Source organism: Cygnus olor, chromosome 3 (genome assembly GCF_009769625.2).
Source record: "Cygnus olor isolate bCygOlo1 chromosome 3, bCygOlo1.pri.v2, whole genome shotgun sequence".
Taxonomy (NCBI): domain Eukaryota; kingdom Metazoa; phylum Chordata; class Aves; order Anseriformes; family Anatidae; genus Cygnus; species Cygnus olor.
Window position 1 is genome coordinate 4,060,020 of NC_049171.1, and position 18,581 is coordinate 4,078,600.

Below are 18,581 nucleotides of genomic sequence, written 5' to 3' on the forward strand. Positions count from 1 at the left end.
AACAAGTTATTACCAGCAGCTAGGAATGTCTACTTAGCAGTGACTTGGAAGAAGATGACCCAAGGACCAGGACCATCATCCCAGGTGTTTTGGCCTCGAAGTAAGAGAGTTGATGGAGATGCTGCTTCTTAATGAGATTAAAGATAGCACCACTCCTTTGAAGTGACAAACTATTTCTAAAAGTCCATTTCATTCCAAATTTTCACACAGGGCTGATTTCTCCCTTGATATTCTGCTATAGCCTTTGGGGTCTGTTCTGCAAAACTGTTTATTGGCCTCAGAAACAGCATCACATGTTCCTACCAGCTCTTTATCCTCTAGGCTACCCACTGGCATAGAGTACTTCCTTCTTCCCAGCCTGTCTTCAAGATAAATGGGCAGTGATATGCACTTATCCTCTCTGTCATGGCCTCCAATCACTGTTAAATCTAGTTTTATTTTTGTGTTTCTCATTGTTTGTGCATTTTGCTCTTCCTTTTCATATGTCCAGCTTAAATTTTTCCCACCCATCCCCAGTCACGTAAAAGTATTTTGAATCTCAGCTGTCAGATTCTTCTTGGAACCTAAAATAGGATAACTGGCTTTATAAGGTATGGAAATTTCCTGCCTGATGGACAAGACAAAGTAAAGTAAAAAGGGATGTAAATGAATCTGCTCACTGTGCCTTCCAGGTGGATTTTTTTTCTTTACAGGGAATGTGCAGTTCTATCTCCTTTCAGATGACCTTACCTAGTATGCAGTAGCCAGGACTGAAAGGAAAACTATTGCATAATGTAAATAGTGAATTAAACAGGTGTTACTTGCCACAAGTTGCAAGGCAATAGGTTATAAGTGTCCTTCAAACAGCTCCAGAACCAGGGGATCAAGTGCAGTCACCTCCTTATCTCCCAGCTACTGCATCCTGGACTCCTTAGACCTGGAGATTCACATGTTGATTTGTTTCCCATTGCTCTTTGTTTCTTCATTTCAGGATGGAACCTGCATGTCTGCAGGACTGAAAACTCCGAAGAGATACCAGCTATTCATCTCCAACACAGCTTTCAGGAACTTTGATATGAACACTTGCACAGCAATCAGGACCTGTTCTGGCTGTTACCAAGGGCAGGGTGAGTATAATTTACACTTATTTCACAGCATTTGCACAGTCCTTGGCTGCATCCCATTTCAGATTCATATTTTTAGAAGTTCTTAGCTTCTTCAGACAATAGAGACTTCAGCTGAATCCTGTCCTGTGCAATGATGAAGAGGACTGTCCCCAGTTTTGCTTCAGTTATCTTATTACTGTGTTCGCTATAGGTAAGTTGGTCAGAGATAGGTTTTGAGTTATTTGCATATGTGTTTTGCCTATGTTTCAGTGCAGTACATAGTTTTCAAACGTGTCATTCTTTTAGAATCACTTCCCCAACTGGGACACCAAGATGACAACTCTTCCCTGTTTGCAGGGTGATGGGGCATAGGAAGGTGATATGAAGCTTCAAGATAGATACTGTGCATGCTGTGCAGCTCAGATGAACTGAGAAAATTCCTGAGTCAGGATTGTAGTGATATGCACAACAACTCTCAATAATACTTACCTTTTTTAGTGTGTGCACTTTGCTGACATTGTTGGCAGGCTGAACAAGACCCTTTCGCTGCTCTGCTCTGCTCATGGTCAGGTTGTAAGTTCTTCAGCATTTAGTCGGAGCCACATATTGTACATGTTTTTGAGAAAAAGGTGGCCTTATTTTTGCACTGATTTTATTTTCTCAGTGGGACTTTGGAATGTTTTTTAATACTTTAACTTGTTGCTTCTTCATTTTGGGATGTAACATTTCAAGAGCAATGATTTGTTTAATAACTGTGATGCATCCTCAAACAATTTTACCAAGCTACAACCTCAGGCCAGCCTAAACCTTCGGTGAATTTGCCTAAGATAATATATGTAAACTAAGCATCCTTTTGAGCTTTGAAGAAGTACCCAAAGGCTCTTTGAAGAACACTCCAACTGCAATTACCTCTTAAATATATTTATATATAAACTTATACCGCCCTACAATAACATAACAGAGAAAAAGACTTCAGGAGGTGAGTGAGATCAAAGGACAAGAGGAATAGTAAAATCTGACTCAGAGAGGCTACAACTGACAATATGATAGGCAAATAGTGACCAAATGTGGCACATGAACACTCATGCCAAAGCTGACTTGTTATGGTACATGGGGCAATAATTTTTGGACACTCCTGGAAATATTAATGTGTTCAAAAACTTTCTATGCGTTAGCCCACTTGAATAGTCCTCCTTGCTGTATCTGTCAGTGTTACAGTAGTGAAAACATACTCCAGCCACACTTTTTAGCCAGGGCTTTATCCTGCCAGGTGCTGTACATATGCACACACAGATAAGCAGCCCTTATCTCTGAAGAATTTGTCTTATAAACAGGGCAGAAAATATCTATAAGTATTACTGGTTTGGGGATGATAACTTTTGGCAATGGGACTTTTGAAAAGGTTTTGGAGTCACTCAGAAGATACTGAAAGAGCAGCACCTGGATCAGTGGAGCCTGTAACAAGTCCTGTCACAGCAGGATACTGGACAGGTGGGGCCTGGCCAGAACATACAATTCCTACCATCATCTTTTTTTTTTTTCTTCTTTTTTTCTTTCTTTATTTTTTTTTTTTCCAATTTCCCTCCTCTCATTGACTTAGCATTCAACATTCTTCCATTAGCATTTAACATTCTTCCAAAGTGATGGTGAAGTGATGCTAATCTCTTTTTCTCCAGAGAAGCCTTCAGACCTTGAAGAGGTTCGTCTTTGTTTCTGAACTTCTGCTTGTTCCCCCCAGGTGGGTTTACAGTGAGAGCTGAGCATCTGACCTTCACCAACTCACCTTTCCAAGTGTCCTTCCCCTTTCCTCACTCTGCCATCCTTGAGGATCTTGATGGATCTGTCACTGGACAAGAAGGAAGTCGTCTTCTCCCTTCTACAGACATCCTTGGGGCTTCATGCACAGCCAGTGCCAATTTCAGTCAAGCTTCTGGTGGCAGCGTTTGTGGCAGAGACCTTGTTTTCCACCGTATGTCTCTTCATTTGTAAGTAACCATTCCTCTTTTGAAAAACCTCACTTGCTATGTTTTATATTGAGAGAGCTGCTGCGTCTAAACATGATACCAAGACACTTTGTTGGGTCCTAAATGAGGTCAGGATAAAAGCCTGAGCACTGGCACACAATAGTCCGTGCTGTTGTCCACATGATCTCTGGCACTGTTCTTGCCCAGACAGTTCCCAGGCATGATTTTAGTGACAGCACAGGGACCATTCCTAACTGGCAATTTGGATGTAGTCATCACGGTTTAGATGAGGGAACTTAGCTGTATGGACAGCTACAGAAATTATAAATACAAGTTGGCCTCTAGGCCAGAGGACAGTCTTTGGTTTATTTTGTTTACTAATTTGGATATGGCCTGTCCAAACCTGATTTTCTTCTGAGGTTCTCAGCAAGATTCTTATCTTCGTTACCCTGGTTTTCTATCTATAGTCTTGATCCTCTCTGGAGACAGTTCTGGCAGTGTTGACTCTTAAATGGTGATTGTGGTATATTGCTATTTTGTCCCTCTTCAAATTACCAGAGGGATATAAATGGGCTTTTGTAGTACTGGGAATCCAGCTCAAGGTGGACACTGACACTCAGATGTTCAAAGGGAGATTGATGACCAAGCCCCAACCACAGTCAGAGATTTAGTGGGTGAATTGGGAACTTTGCCAAGATATTCTGACTGCTGAAATATAAAGTAGACATAGATCATGAGAACACCTCCACTGGTGATAAAATGCAGAAAAAAAGTTTGAATTTAATTATTTTTTAAGTCATGCTCTGAGGGTGTTTCCTTTTATACTCATCGTGAGAGATTTCCCTAAAAGTTCCCAAAGGATAGGAGGTCATGAATAGGTTAGTTTTTCATGTCTTCAGCAGAATATTTCTGGCATCTAATTTCATTTCTTTGTAAGTTCCATAAGCATTTTATGATTTCATGGGCCCATCTGTCATGCAATGAACAGACATATTGTACAGAAGATATAATAACTTCATGATGTATTTAATTAAAAGAAAAGTTTCTGGTAGATAATTTTCTGCCATTGTGTTGCAGCCATGTCTCTTATCACAGAATCATAGAATGGCTCGAGTTGGAAGGGACCTCAAAGATCACCCAGTTCCTACCCCCTGCCATGGGCAGGGATGCCACCCACTAGATCAGGTTGCCTAGGGCCTCATACAGCCTGGTCCTGAATACCTCTGGGGATGGAACATCCACAGCTTCTCTATGCTGTTCTTTGCTTTCTGTGAGGTACATGTAGTCAGTTCAGATCATCGAACCTTAATAGGTTGACACAGGCTCATAAACTAAGCAATCTGTTTCAGTCTATATGATTGGCTCACTATCAATATTATGGAATCAAACAATGGTTCGAGGGAGATATGAAACTCACGAGTAAGCTTTTGTTACTGTGGGAGGCAGGGCTTTCTTGATTTCAATGGGCACTTGTGATAATACTACTGTTTATAGACTGAAATGGAACAAAACAAAACAACATTTCTTTGTTTTAAATGGTGGAGGAACCCAAAGCATAAATGAATGAATCTCTTTGTGGATGAAAGCAACTACAGTAAAATTGTGATATAGCTCTCTAAGCTTATTCAGCACTCAAATATTACAGGAATGATTTGGCAGGTGAGCCAAAAATTCAATGAGTGAAGTCAAATTGAGTTAAGACATAAAAACTTGGATATTTTCCTGAAGAACATGTATAGTCACCATGTGGATATTGACAATGTGTCCTATTATGGCTGATGGAAACCTGTGTCCTTGATTTGGTTGCCCATGCAGAGGTGTCTGGTGACATTTAAAATCCCCTATGATAACTTACTTTGTCACTCTGGTGGCAGAAGATCAAGGATCTCTTGCAGGCACTGTATCAGATCTGCCATCTCACTCTGATATTTTGGATTCCTAGAGACATTTTAAACAACACCAGATGCCTGTTTCTCTGGTTCTTCTCTTAAGGGCCAGTCAGCCGAATTGCTGTTTGAGCTTCTCCTGGCTGTACTTACTATGATGTTAGTGACTGTAATGGGTATTTAGTTAACCAAAGCACATACAAACATCAATAAACAGTTAGGTGACTTAGTCCTAAATTGAATGTCAAGATTTTCCTCTACCTGCCTTCTACAGTGGTTTGGGGGGAAATAAGATGTATGCAAGCACAGGGAGTGTTTGTGCATATATAAGTGCAGTGTGTCTCTCTTTTTTACTTAGTTTTAAATCCATTCCCTGTTTCATCTTTTTTTTATTATTAAAGGATCATAATGGTCCCTGGCATAGTTTTGGCCCATGACAGCTATGACACTCCCAAGTAATTTCTAAGTACAATTTAGGGGTCAAGAGGGGTACTATTTCCAGTAGGGCAATTTGTGTGTGTCCATGTTTTTTGGAGGCTGAAGAAGCTAGATTGTATGAATATGGCTAGGCCATATCATGTGGCCTCAAGGCCAAAGGACAGGTCACAGCACCAGTTAGCTTACCCATAGAGGTGTAGCTGCAGGTCTGTGTCTGACTGCTTACATACCCTATGAATGGATGAGACAGTTTTGTTGGAGATCAGTATGGATAAAACCATGCCTTATGATGTAAGCTACATGTCTGCTTTGCTGGTATCTCTTTGCTCTCCCATGCCTACTGTAAGTTTGCAACAGAATGTTACTCTTAACCTTTTTTTTTTTTTTTTTCTTTCTTTTTTTCTGGAGACATAAAAATTGTTCTGGGGAGTTCAGCCTCCTACTTGTATTGTCTTATATTCCACCTTTGTAATAACCCAATCCTGAAGTCCAGCTCTTTCCCACTGGCTCCTGAGTGCTGTCCCAGCAAACTTCTGTTGCTCCACTTGCCTCCCCAAGCTGGATTTGCTCTTGCCTTTGAGCAGCTGGCAGCTAAAGGGATCCAATGGAGAAATACTGCTCAGCCAAGTACTTCCACCACTTCTGTTACACTGGAGGAATTCCTGGCATAAAAAGGGGAGAAAAAAGGATTTTTAGTAATCTAAGTACCACTCTTGTTTTTCTTCCCATGCTCATCTTCCCTTCCCAGTGCTCCACTCAATGTTTCACTTTCTTTTCAAAGTATGAGTCTGAATCATTATCCATTTTTTGCCGTTTCAGGTTTGTAGTACACAGGCAGCAATGTTGAAGTACTCTGTCAGAGCCCTGTTATTAATTCATTTCTATCTTATAACTCATGTTTTAGAAGAAATATTTTTTTCCTTTGCAAATAGGAAAAAAAAAATTATCATGTGTTCCTTTGAAGTGGAAAACTATATGACTTTCAGCTACCTGCAGGCTTTGGATGTGCTTATTTGTTTCAACTACTGAAAACAAAAGCCTGCACTAAATTAAGTGTTTGGAATTGTTCTGATTTAACAAAGTGTATTGATTAGATGGCAAAATACAACTATGCTAGTTGTCTTTCTCGACCACTTAAGCATAAGGTCTTATGCAAACTACTTCCCTTTCTAGCTTGTGTTTACCTTGATTATACAGACGGGAGCTCTTTGCTCAATAATGTGTGGTTGGTGTAGCTTCTCACAATGTTGCCTGTAGATTTGAGTCCATTTGGGCACTGCTACAATATATACTCATATTTCATGACAGGTAATGTCTTCAATACACATCATTCCTCCTTGCATTGAAAGGGGGGTAAGGAGCAAGTGCAAATATGAGTTCGTCTGCACCATTGTGATTTGATCCCTTGTCTAAACTTTGTCTTCCCTGTAAGTTGCTTGTGAGTTATAGATAATCGTAGAATCATTAATGTTGGAAAAGATCTCCAAGATCATCTAGTCCAACCGTCCCCCTACCACCATGATATGATCATGTAAGTGATAATATAAGTGACTGAGGTGCCCAGTCCCCTAGATATGATTTATATCAATCTCTTATTTCCAGCAAGTCTCCTTCCTTTCCTTTCTTTCTTATTCACCTACATAAGCTGGGAGTCAGTTTGTGTCAAAGATACTTGGCAGTCCCAATAGCCAGCTGCTAGTCTGCCCTCTTGAGGACTATGTACTCACCAGAGTAACCTGAGAGACCGAAAACATCTTCTCTGTGCTGCTTCCAGATCCTCTCTTGTGAGTAGCTCCTACCAGCCAAATCACTGTCATGTTAAGTTGAAAGATTGTCAGCAGGCAGCCAAGCAGAGTAGGCAACAGCTGGCGTTCAAAGCAGTGAGTCAGGGAGGCTTCGGTCACAGAGACAGTGCTCCAAAATGGACCTGGTGGAGAAACAGGGTGGGGAGTGAAAGGAGCTGGAGGCGATGAAGGATGCAAGTCAATTAATAAAATTTCCACAGTGCGACATGAGGATGAGAGGGTGGGGAAGAAAAGGAAAGGGTGAATTTTGTCCAGATGTATTTGAAGAATGTTCACAATAAAAAGGGAATAGTTTGGGATCAATACAACAAAACATGACTAGGAGCAATTGGCAGAGGTTGAGCAGACAGAATAAGAAAGATAGGCTGGGTGACAGGAAGAATTTCCTAGCAATGCAGTCTCTTGGATTCATCTAATGTCAGTAAAAAGATGAAAGTACTGTTTGGGTACTGTTGCTTGGGTTTCTTCAGTTTCTGATAAGCAAAGAATTACAAATTGCTGTGGAAATAACCCTTCAGTGGTGCTCTACCAGCTCTGGAGTACATGACCTGTTAAATCTGCAAGTTGCTAGTTCCTAATTGTTCTTACAATTTGTGCTAAGTCCCTGCAGTTGGGAGGACAGAGGACAATCAAAACCAGGCGGAAAAATGATATGCAAGCCTCAAGTCCAAGCTTTAAACACTGAAGCCACATTTGCTGATCATCAGACTGAAGTGTTAGCACAAGAGCATCCTCACTTTGATATGATGTCACACTGTACAAGGAGAAGATTTCAGGCAATAGCAATAAAACCATTTCATCTCCTGTGCTCAGTAGCTCTCTCTTGCCCTAGGGTGATGCTGTCTCTGTGCTCCTGAATAAATAGTGTGAGGTGCTTGGCATGGTGGTTTGTTTTTGCATCCCCCAAAGACTGGACTCCAGATCCAAAAATCTTAAAGGTCTTAAAGGCAGTTAATGGATTTTGAGAGGGGAGTCCTGTTATGGCAAGGAGGGAGGACAGAAAACAAGCAACCAGTATCTGGTGACCCTGCTTGAGCAGGGGTTTGGACCAGACGACCTCTAGGGGTCCATTCCAAGCTAAAACATTCTGTGATTTGCTCACACAGGAGGGAGACAGCTTGGTACACTGTGGTTACCTCTATCGCAGCAACCTCAGGTTCATTCCCTGACTCTGAGGGCAACTGCCAAGTCTTGACAACAGCCAAGTTATTAACCTTCTTAGTCTCCAAAAGATCAGGCAAGTTGCATCAGCACTACCTTTTGGGAACATTCCCCTGCTTGGGATTTGTCTGGGATAGGACTGGTTGCTGGACAGCCAAAAGCATGTCCAGTACCATTTAAGTAAGTTAACAGTAAAATGCGGACAACTGAAAGCTAGAGCCCAACTCTTTATCTTTGTGCTCTTTAATTTACTAGAGTACAATAACGTATTGGCACATTTTTTTTCTTCCCCAAAAGTGTTTAGAAAAATGATATATATATATTTGTTGTTGGAGTAAAACCCTTGGAACCCTTTTTGTTGTTGTTATAGAAGACAAGAATATTAAGCATTTATTGACTCTCTGTCCTGAATTTCTTCACCCAACAACTTCCAGGGTAACTGGGATCCATTTCCAAGCACGCATTGCTGTAACAAAAGCCTTCTCCATGAAGTCCACTTGAAAGTTAAAATAATGTGTCACTTAAACACCCTTTAAAGAGGGTTTTTATGTCTTTTAAAAATGTAATTGAAGCTTATAAAAGTCTTTATAAATTTATATGTGGGAAAGTTATTGAGTAGTCTGAAGAACAGCTTATGCCATGGCACAGCACAGCATGGCTGCAGGCTAGATACGGCTGCTCCAAATGCCACTGCTACCCATATTAGAGTGAAAATATGAGTCTCTATTAATATTAAAACAAATTTTCATTAAAAAATTGTCATAACATGATTAAGTGACTTTAAAAGTTTCTTCACATTATGCATAATTTTTACAAGAGGAGTGCATTAGAATAATCGGCAGCCAGGCAGCACCTTGCGGCAAAGGGGACTCCAAAAACTTTGCAACCGCATGCACCAGAAGGAAGTTCACCTCTTGTTCCTTTTCAGTTGCTTTCCCCCTCTCACTGGGGAAACCTGGGACTTGCTCAGCACTAGTCTTGTAGTTCGAGCCCTTTATTGCTTCCCTCTTCTTAATCTGCTGCAGAGGAAAAGATTAACTTCTTCTTTATAGCCTTAATTCTTAAATCTGGTCTAATATCCTCTCCTGTAGTGCATGCATTCAGTTGCTGCAAACCCAGGCGCTGCTGATGGCTTAGAGTGAAAAGAATAGCATACCCCCTACCTCCGTGTCTTTGAGTCTTGAAGAGAGTTCAAATGGTTACTCTAGTTTTGCTTTTCCTTTGATATTGACTTACTGTGGTGCCTTCAGATGAACACCCACCTGCTGTGAGACACCCTGACTGTCACCGTTTTTTTTTTTTTTTACTCATTGTGTACATGCTCAGTTGCTCTCTGGTTAAATATCTTCCCTGTGTACATGACTGGATTCATACATGGGGCAGCATGTGCGCTCACTTGGCCTCATAACCCGGCCTTTTTCAAGGCTCCCGTGACATAAAGTGGATAAGCAAAATAAGCAAATATTTAATAGTTGGCTGTTGAGTGCTCAGTCAACCAACACATCAGCTAGGCTTCGGAGTTTTCTCTGTGTCATCCCACCAAAGCAGCTGAGAGAAATTTGGTACCCAGTAGAGGATCCCCTTCCATTTATCCTGCAGCCTAGGGTATTGGAAAGAAAGACAGATCCTGCACAAGCTTGTAAGTAAAAAAGACAAAATGTGTCTCTACGCCTAGCCCTCAGCTTGACTATTGGCTGGGGTGTTCCTGGGTGCAGGGGGAGTATTTAGCATTGAGGAGGCAGCTGATAGCCCTACACTTTCTTTGGTTGCAAGGAAAATGTTGGCAAGCTGTTGGGATGTTTTTAGGGGATGGATAGGTCCAAGCTATGTCTGCCAGCAGGAACACGCTATCATAACCAAAGAACTATTAGTCGTAAGATCTTATGAATTTGTAGAGGATTGGGTGGGCAATAGAGGTGCAGTAAAAACATGACCAAAGTATGTGCATCCAAATCTTTAAATCCATGTTGGGTGCTTCAGAGCCCTTACCTTATGTGGGATAAGTGGGGTGACAAAGTTGTCATCTACAGGTCTTTGCTACGCTTACAGTGCAAATATGTTTGAACTGCTTGCTTACCAGCCACGTTACAGCTCAGAATTTGTACCCAATGTTAGTTTTTCTTAAAATATCAGCCTGTAAACTGTAGAAGCTGGGGAACCGATTTAAGAACAAGGATGACTTAGGTAGAAGCCAGCAGTAGCCAACTCAAAAGCTGCCTTAAAAGAAGCCCTCTTAGCTTGTCATTCACAACACTCTCTGCTCCTGGGAGATCATCTCAACTCTTCTTCACTTCAAATTCAGAAGGCCTATTCCATAGAGGCTGCTCAGGATCGGGGACAACAATCTAGTTACTTTCCAAATGACCCCTGCTTGCAAAAACTCATTGATGGGAAGGATTCCTAATACAAGGCAGATTTGAATCAAGTCCTTCCTCAACAAAGATGTATGCATTTACCGAAAGCAGCTGAAAATTCTGATTCTTGGCAATTAAAGTAAAATGAACTATTCTTGGGACTAACATCAAACCTGTAAAGTGTTTGGTACGGCTATAATTTGGAATTAGCCTCCATTTGGCCAACAATAAATTGGACTGTTGATATAAACATTTCGTGTCCCATTTGAAGTTAGATGCTATATTGTTTCCTGTTTTAGGAGAGGGATAATCATAATGGATTATTACACAAATGTATCAAACAGAAAGCATTTAGAGCTAAACACAGCGTCTGCCTTCATACACACAGATATGGACCCTTAGGATAAGTAAGCTAATGGTAAACATAAACAGGAGAGTTAATATTTGTTCTGCTTGATGTTGTTGATTGGTTTAACAAATCCTTTGTGGGCCATCTATGTTGAACAGTTCTGCACAATGCACTTGAGCTAAATTACATAACAGTTTATATGATTACAATTGGTAAATTGTTACTCAGACTGTAAAGTCCTATCTAGCAATCCTGCCATATTTCTAGAGCAAATTGCTCCTTAATTGAAACCTGCTTCAATATAAAAATACAGCCTTTTCAATGAGTCATCCTTTTTTTCCCCTTACAGTTTGTAAAGGCTTCCAGCAGTTTAAAGCGAGGGTTAATTTTGCATTAAGACCATTGCCTCCTAGTTTCTTTCAAATAAAGCCAGGGGAAGTTCAGGGGAAGGCTCTTTCCTCTGATAATGAAGCTCTCCGTGTTAATGATGCATGCAGGCTCCCTCAGATCCTCTGAATTAGAAATACTCGCGTGTGCGAGCGCTTCTCTGCTTCATTAACAGTAAGGAGAGGTAGATTGGTGGCTATTTAGGGCACAGTGAAATTGCTGGCTATTTAGGGCAAATGGAAATGGTGCTAATTGTGGCTGGTAATTCCATTAGTAGGATGCTTCCATTTTGGTGACTGTTTGGCGTATAGGTGAAAAAAACAAGCCCGCTGACATCCTTGCAAGGAGAATGCAGTATCAGGCTCATTGTTTCCTTGTACAAGTTTTCTGTGCAGAGTTGCAGAGCTTTTCACGTGCCCCCAATTTTTTATTTATTTATTTTTTTTTTTTGGGCATGCTGCACTATGTCAGGAGCAGGGCATGTGATAGTGGGTGAAAGACACGTGAAAATCAAGGACACAGCGTTCCAGGGCAAGGAAACCCCAGAGGTTTCAGGCCATAAGATGCCAGGCAGTCTTTCTGTCTGTCTCCCTTTCCTTCCTAGGCCATGAAAAAACTTCAAAATGAAGGTCAGGGAACCCAGACTATCTTACTGTAAGCTGTGCAAAGCTTTCCTCCACAGAAAAGCTTTATGGCTTAAATTTTTTTTATTTTTTTTTCCAAAATGAAAATTCCCCAATGAAGGCTCCTGGAATACTGGAAAGATGTATTTCATTTAACTGTACCCATCTAGAAGTTAGCTGTGTAGTTTAAGATAGTTATTTGAGGTGACTTTATAACTTCACATCAAGGTCGTGTCCAACTATCTTGGATTCACATTGCATTCACTAGTCAGGGAGTCTGCCAGGCTAGTGTGGCATCCTAAATTTCTTACAGACAAATCAGTGGACTTGTATCCCTCCTTGTACCCCAGCAGGATTGCCCCTTCCTGGCTTTCTTCTCTGTCTTTATAGCTTCTTGGAAGTACTGGGAAGAAGTCCCCGAGATGAGTGGTCAAAGCAGTCTCATCAGACTTCTCCAGCAATGACGAACAAAAAGAGTAAAGAGCAAAAAAGCAAGGATCTATACTGCACAGAGGATGCATCAGAGTCTCTGTCACTTACTGTGGCATTATATACCTTTGTAACTCAATCAGGCAATTCCTGATGTGCAGGAGAGTTTAATGTTGTACCACACTATATTTGGTATGCCACTGCTGCTAAAAATGTTTTCTTGAATACCTGTGCAGGTGCTGATAACTGTGGCAATAATGTGCTTGTCATTTACTTGCTTAATTAGCAGCCTAATATCCTGGTCCAGTTAATGCCTATAAGAGGAGGTTTATTAGTAGTACGAAAGCTGTTTAAGCCTTATAAGCTCCTTCCAGTCAGTTTCATTGGTCTGCCAATATCTTCTGGTTGAGTGATTCTTTGCTGATTCACGCTTCCCCTGTTTCCCACTGCTGTTTCTCAGCTGAATGTTTCTGGGTAATCAGAAAGCCCCTTGCCAAAGTAACAGTCAACAGAATAGCGAAAAAACAAAACAAAACAAAAACAAAAAACACTGATTTTAAAAGAGAAAAAAAAATCTGCAAGCAACCCTCTTCCAAGACAACTGCTACAGTAGTTTTCTATTGTCTCTGCAGCAGCAAGGGGGAGCTGGGACAAAAATTACATGTACCAAAAGTCAAATTGCAAGGTGACATGAACTTTAGCATTGCACGTCTTGAATAGGAGGGCTGTATCCAGTCTAAAGCACTGAGTAATATGGTAAGAGGGGCTCTTCTCCCAAGCGTCGAGTGATAAGACAAGGGAAAATGACCTCAAGTTGTGCCAAGGGAGGTTTAGGATATTAGGAGAAATTTCCTTACTGGAAGGGTTGTGTGACATTGGAACAGGCTGCCCAGGGAAGTGGTTGAGTCGCCATCCCTGGAGGTCTTCAAGAAATGTGTAGCTTTCGAACTTAGTAGCATGGTTTAATGGTGGACTTTATTACTAGGTTAAAGGTTGTACTAGGTGATCTCAGAGGTCTTTTCTATCCTGGATGATTCTAGGATATCTAGTTGTGAGCTAATATTCTGATAGTTAGAAATACCGTTTCAGATACAATAAAAAGACTTTATTTTTAGCTCACTGTCAGCTCAAATGCCAAAACTGACTAAGTGGACTAAAGGTGAAATTGTCAACTTGCCTTGATCCTGCAGCAGCGTTTGATTCATGCATAAATCTGCTGCATTCATCTTTATGGCAGAATCATGGCCCCAGGGTACCCTGGCAAGCCAGCAAGGCTTCTCCTCTGCTGGGAATGATCTGCAGTCCTAGGGCATGTATCCCTATCAATTCCCCATGCATAATATGTAGAAATGCAAGAAGTAGGAAAAAAACTTGTGAGTTGTGGTTTTGCGGCTGAAACCACAATTTTCTTACAAGCACCTCTAGTACTGTGGAAGCATGGGATGGGAGATGTTGGTGATGATGGGGTAAAACCCTTGCTAGAATGGGAAGTCTTCAACAGGAATTGTGGATGCTGCCGTCAGAGCTCCTCCTGTATTTGTAGTGATTTAGCCAGCCTCGCATTAATCCCTTTGCAAACCAACTGGGATTATGCTCAGGATAGGAAATAATCTCTGCCAGTTTCTACTGAGAAGGGGGCCACAATGAGATGCATCAAATTCTCAGACAAGCTTAGGCAGTCTGTGCATGTATGTGCAGTAAGGAGACAGGGAGGAGGTTCTTAGGCTAGGATTTATTCTTCCTGACTTTTGATATCAGAATGTGATTTCTCATGTGGAAGTCTTGTTGCACAAATTCATTCAGGTCATGGAGAAACAGCAGCTGCAGAGAAAGTTTTAGCCCACCTCACATCTGACATCCTCTGGAGGAGCTTGATGCTCCTTGTTGCCTCTAGAGGGAGGAGGTATGAGCGTAGTTCAATGCTTAAAATTAAAAAAGGTAAATTCCAGCTGCTGTGACTTCACTCTTCCTATGTCTTTCATATATCATGGGCCTGGGTGTCGTGTACCAATTTGAGTGACACAGTATTTTATCACCTTCGGTCTTGAAGTATAGACTACTTTTTCTCTGTTGATATTTAATGTGAGTGGCATGATCCACTCACAAAATAAGTCCATCTGTGTTGCTTTATAAGTCAGTAAGGCCTTCTATGGTGTCTTTGGAAGCTGCTCAAAGACCTTCTCGGTCAAGTTCCAGATGTGGAGCAGTAGCGCTGTGTAGCTAACCAGAACATAGTTTAAACCATAGTTTGTATCCGTTTCAAGAGCTGTTGCAAGTATGCAAGATGCTGAGGATTGGAATTAAAATCTTTGTTTTGAAGCAGCTTATGATCAGACATGCAGAGACGATGTTCAATACCTGAACATCAGAAAGGTTAGTGGCCTTTCATCTTTGTCCTTTCCTTCACGCAGTTTGTTGCCTTCAACAAATGAATTCCTGAAAGCAGAGTATTCTGTATTTTTACACATTACATTACACAGCCTTGTATCTTAGGGAAACTCACAATAGTACTAGCAAGAAGTTAATCTGGCTAGAAGCTCAAAAATCAAGGTCAGTTTAGCATAATTTGAAAAAAGTGTATGTGCAGGAAAAAGATGGAGTCTGTACCTGGAGAGGTAGCAGTGTAAATTTTTGGCCATACTCAAGGCAGGTAGTTATATCCATTCCAGCCTCACTGCGTTATTTGCTATTTTTAGTAGAGAAAGGCCCCCAGCTGTCTTAATTTTAAAGGGTTTTTAGCCATTCAGGATATCATTGCTATTGGTGATATTTTCAGGAAGTTTTTCCTCTGACTAGATTGGATAGGAATTAGAAGAGGAAAGAGCTAGTGAAAAAGGGTGTTGAGTTCTCATTTGGATGCTCAGCAGACACGCTGTACTAAATGTTCACCCACTTTATGAAGTCTTTCATCAGTCTGCAGCAGCCCCAGCTTTGTACTGCATGCTGGGCCAGGCACAGTGCAGCATTTTTAATTATACAGGATTTTCTCACCTTCAGCCTTAATAAAACTTCTGACTGCTTAAGTAGGACTAACCAGGAAACTCTATCAAACCGTTGTATGAAGATGAAGATCCTGGAAGTTGGGCCTGAGGATCATGAGTCTGGTGGATGGGGAAATATCCTGACAGTACAGGAGTACAGGAGTTGGTACCCTGGCTGTTGCCATTGCTCTGCTTTGGCACAAGCCTTGCTCCTCTGTGCCTTTTATCTTCAACCCTTTGTCTCTCTTTCTCCCTTTTTATGGCTCTTCAGGCAGAGATCGTTTCTTACTGTGTTTGTAAAGAACTACACAAATGAAGTCACATTCTGAGAGAGAGACAGCATATACTACTGTAATTCAAATAAAAATAGAACTGTAGAGGTTGCAAAACGACAGAGCTGAGTAAAAAAAAAGGGATTTTTTTTTTTTCCTACAGAAAAGAGGCTCCAGACATTCCCTATAATTTAACCGTGACTGACAGTAGGAATAAGACAACCACAGTCAATTACGTCCCTGATACTTTATCAAACCCATATGGCTGGATGGTTCTTCTTTTGGATAAAGAGACTTACACACTGACATTTGACAACCCTTTGGTCAGCAAACAGCTCCAGGTAACACAGACAGTTTTTATAATTTCTAAATTATATTTGGAAGAGATAGTCATGCTTTTATCTTTCTGGGTGGGCAGAGAGAGGAAAAAAAAGCGTTAAGTGCACTCAAAAAATCTCTCTATATTTATAGGCAGGGTTTAGATATGATGACCTAGTCCTGAAGCTCTCAGAAGTGACTTGGAGTAGGAATAAGATTTTGGACATAGTAGATGAAAGTTCAATGTGGTGCTAAGAAATTTACAAAATTCATATTATCTTGAGACATATCAAAGGATGGTTTTCAGAAGACATAGTTCTTCTGTATCTTTTAAGGTGACAAGGGAATTTTATCTGCATTCACCATCACCTCCTACTTAATTTTCCCCTCTCTCTTCCATGTTTTCAGTACATGTTTTGCAGAAGAATATGTTGCACATGTGGAACATCATCCTCTTTATTCCTGTTATACTGTACTCTGTGGAGCTCTATTCACAGAGACAGATGTGTTTATTTTGGTTCCCTCTTCTCTAGTATTCAGTGACATTTAGCAACTTCACAACTGGGAATTACTTGCTGGTGGAACACAAGGATCTTCCTGCCCATCCTGAGGTTATAGTGTCCTGTGGAAAAAGAACTGGACAGCCACTCCAGTCACTGCCTTCCTATGGTCATCACAGGAACTGTGACTGGTACCTTGACAGCAGATTGAGGAAGCTAACCTACTTGGGTAAGTGCAATATGAGGGATATATTGTACATTCTTGTTCAAGAATGGTGACAGAGCTAATGTCTTTTCAATTAAAGCCCCCAGGCATTAAAAAGCCTTAGGCACAAGAAAGTCTTTAAATGGCCTTTCAATAAGCGTGCAGTCCTCCAATAAGACCAATCAAATAGGTAAATGCATGCACATCAGGTTGGTGTCTATCTGATCTATCTGATGCCTAATCTATCAAGAACAGGAATGTATCATAAATAGTGGGTGAGATGACATCAGTTGAATTTGAATTGGTGTTTTGGAGAGGAAAAGGCATTAAGTTCCACTAATGATCTCTGGTGTCAGCTGGTCCCATATCACATGTATCATTAATAAACCATGTGCAATCTATCTAGGATAAGCCCGCTGAAAGCAATAGGATTACTGAACAAGGTCTTTTCTTGTGACTGTAAACCTTCAAAAGCATCATAAACCTTCACATCTGAGAGTGGTGGCTTTGTACACTGGATCATGAAGTATGGTGGTCTCTTCTTTAAGAAATTCTGGTATTTAATGATATTTATTGGAATTGTCAATACCTTCAAATTTAATTTATTCTTTTAAGATGTGGACAGTTTCCATAATTCCCTTTTTCAAGCAAATTCTTTTCTAAGGGTCTAAGTTCTGTATGTAAAAGGCAAGGTAATGATTTTTGCTGTCATTAATAGTAGTAGAATCTGGAATCACAAAGGCACTTCTGTGCCTTTGAGAAGCATAGCTTATCTTCCGTGTTCATCATACAGGGAAACTAAAGTATCAAGATGCTGATTTTCACAGGAACAGGGAATTTTGTCACTGATCTAATCCATTCATTTTAGTGAATTGCTTTTGATTTACACTGTGGAGATGGCATGCAAATGACGTTATCATATAGGATCTGCTTAGAAAAGAGCAACTGGAACAATCACTGGGAGAGAAGAAAGGAAAACATGGCTGGAATGAAGGCAGGTAGTCCGCTAAACAGTCTGACAGCAATAAAAATTGAGGAGAAATGAGGAAGCCTATCCCTTAACCTCAGTCTGAGGGGTCATACTTGCCACATCTACCTCTGGTCCTGAGGCCAACTGGTATTGCACAGCTTGTGTCCATACAGCTTAACATTTTCTCTCTCAAAACAGGCTGGATGCACCCAGGCTTCAAATTAGGAAAGATCCCTGTCCTGTGCTAACTTCCAAACCATAATGGCCACCGTCTGGGAGAGTGCACTGGTCTGGGCCAAAGCTGTGCCAGAAAGTTGGCCAGCGATACTGCCATGCAGATTACTGGGAGCCAGTTCTTAGTCCCGTAGCTTGGCCTTGTTTAGTCTGCTAGTACAGATATAGCTGTTGAGTAAAGATCATGTTAGGTATCCACTGGAAAAAATATTGCTCTTTAAAAATTACTTCAGTTGTCTCACAGTGCAAATTTGTTCTTGCAAATATGAAAGTCAACCTTTTTTCAGTTTGTATATCCTGAGTTGCAGTTTCATGAATAGAGCAGCATGGGAAATCTCAGAAGATGCCTGTTTTTTGGCCTCTTTCTACAGTTGAAAATAGAGGAGATGATGGCCTTGGGAAGACTGGGAAAAGGTGATCAGGCCAGCATATATCACTCTTGCATCATAGATACATTCTTGTTCCTCATTTGCCTTCCATTCATTCTGATTTTTATTATACAAAGAGCTCGATGTTGTTTCTCATTTTAATATAGAGAGAAACAATCATCCAGAATACACGAGGGAAAATTTATGAAAACACCTAACATGTATAATTCATGCTATGAACATTTTCAGCCA

General features: G+C 40.8%; 1 protein-coding gene across 1 annotated transcript in view; it reads left to right on the forward strand.

Moving 5' to 3' along the window:
* The window catches only part of PKHD1 (PKHD1 ciliary IPT domain containing fibrocystin/polyductin), a 254,208-nt gene that overhangs the window by 128,644 nt on the left and 106,983 nt on the right, over positions 1-18,581 (forward strand). Inside the window, 4 exon segments of the mRNA XM_040550788.1 lie at positions 971-1,106; positions 2,824-3,070; positions 15,898-16,075; positions 16,586-16,781. Of these exon segments, the coding sequence (XP_040406722.1) occupies positions 971-1,106; positions 2,824-3,070; positions 15,898-16,075; positions 16,586-16,781 (757 nt within the window).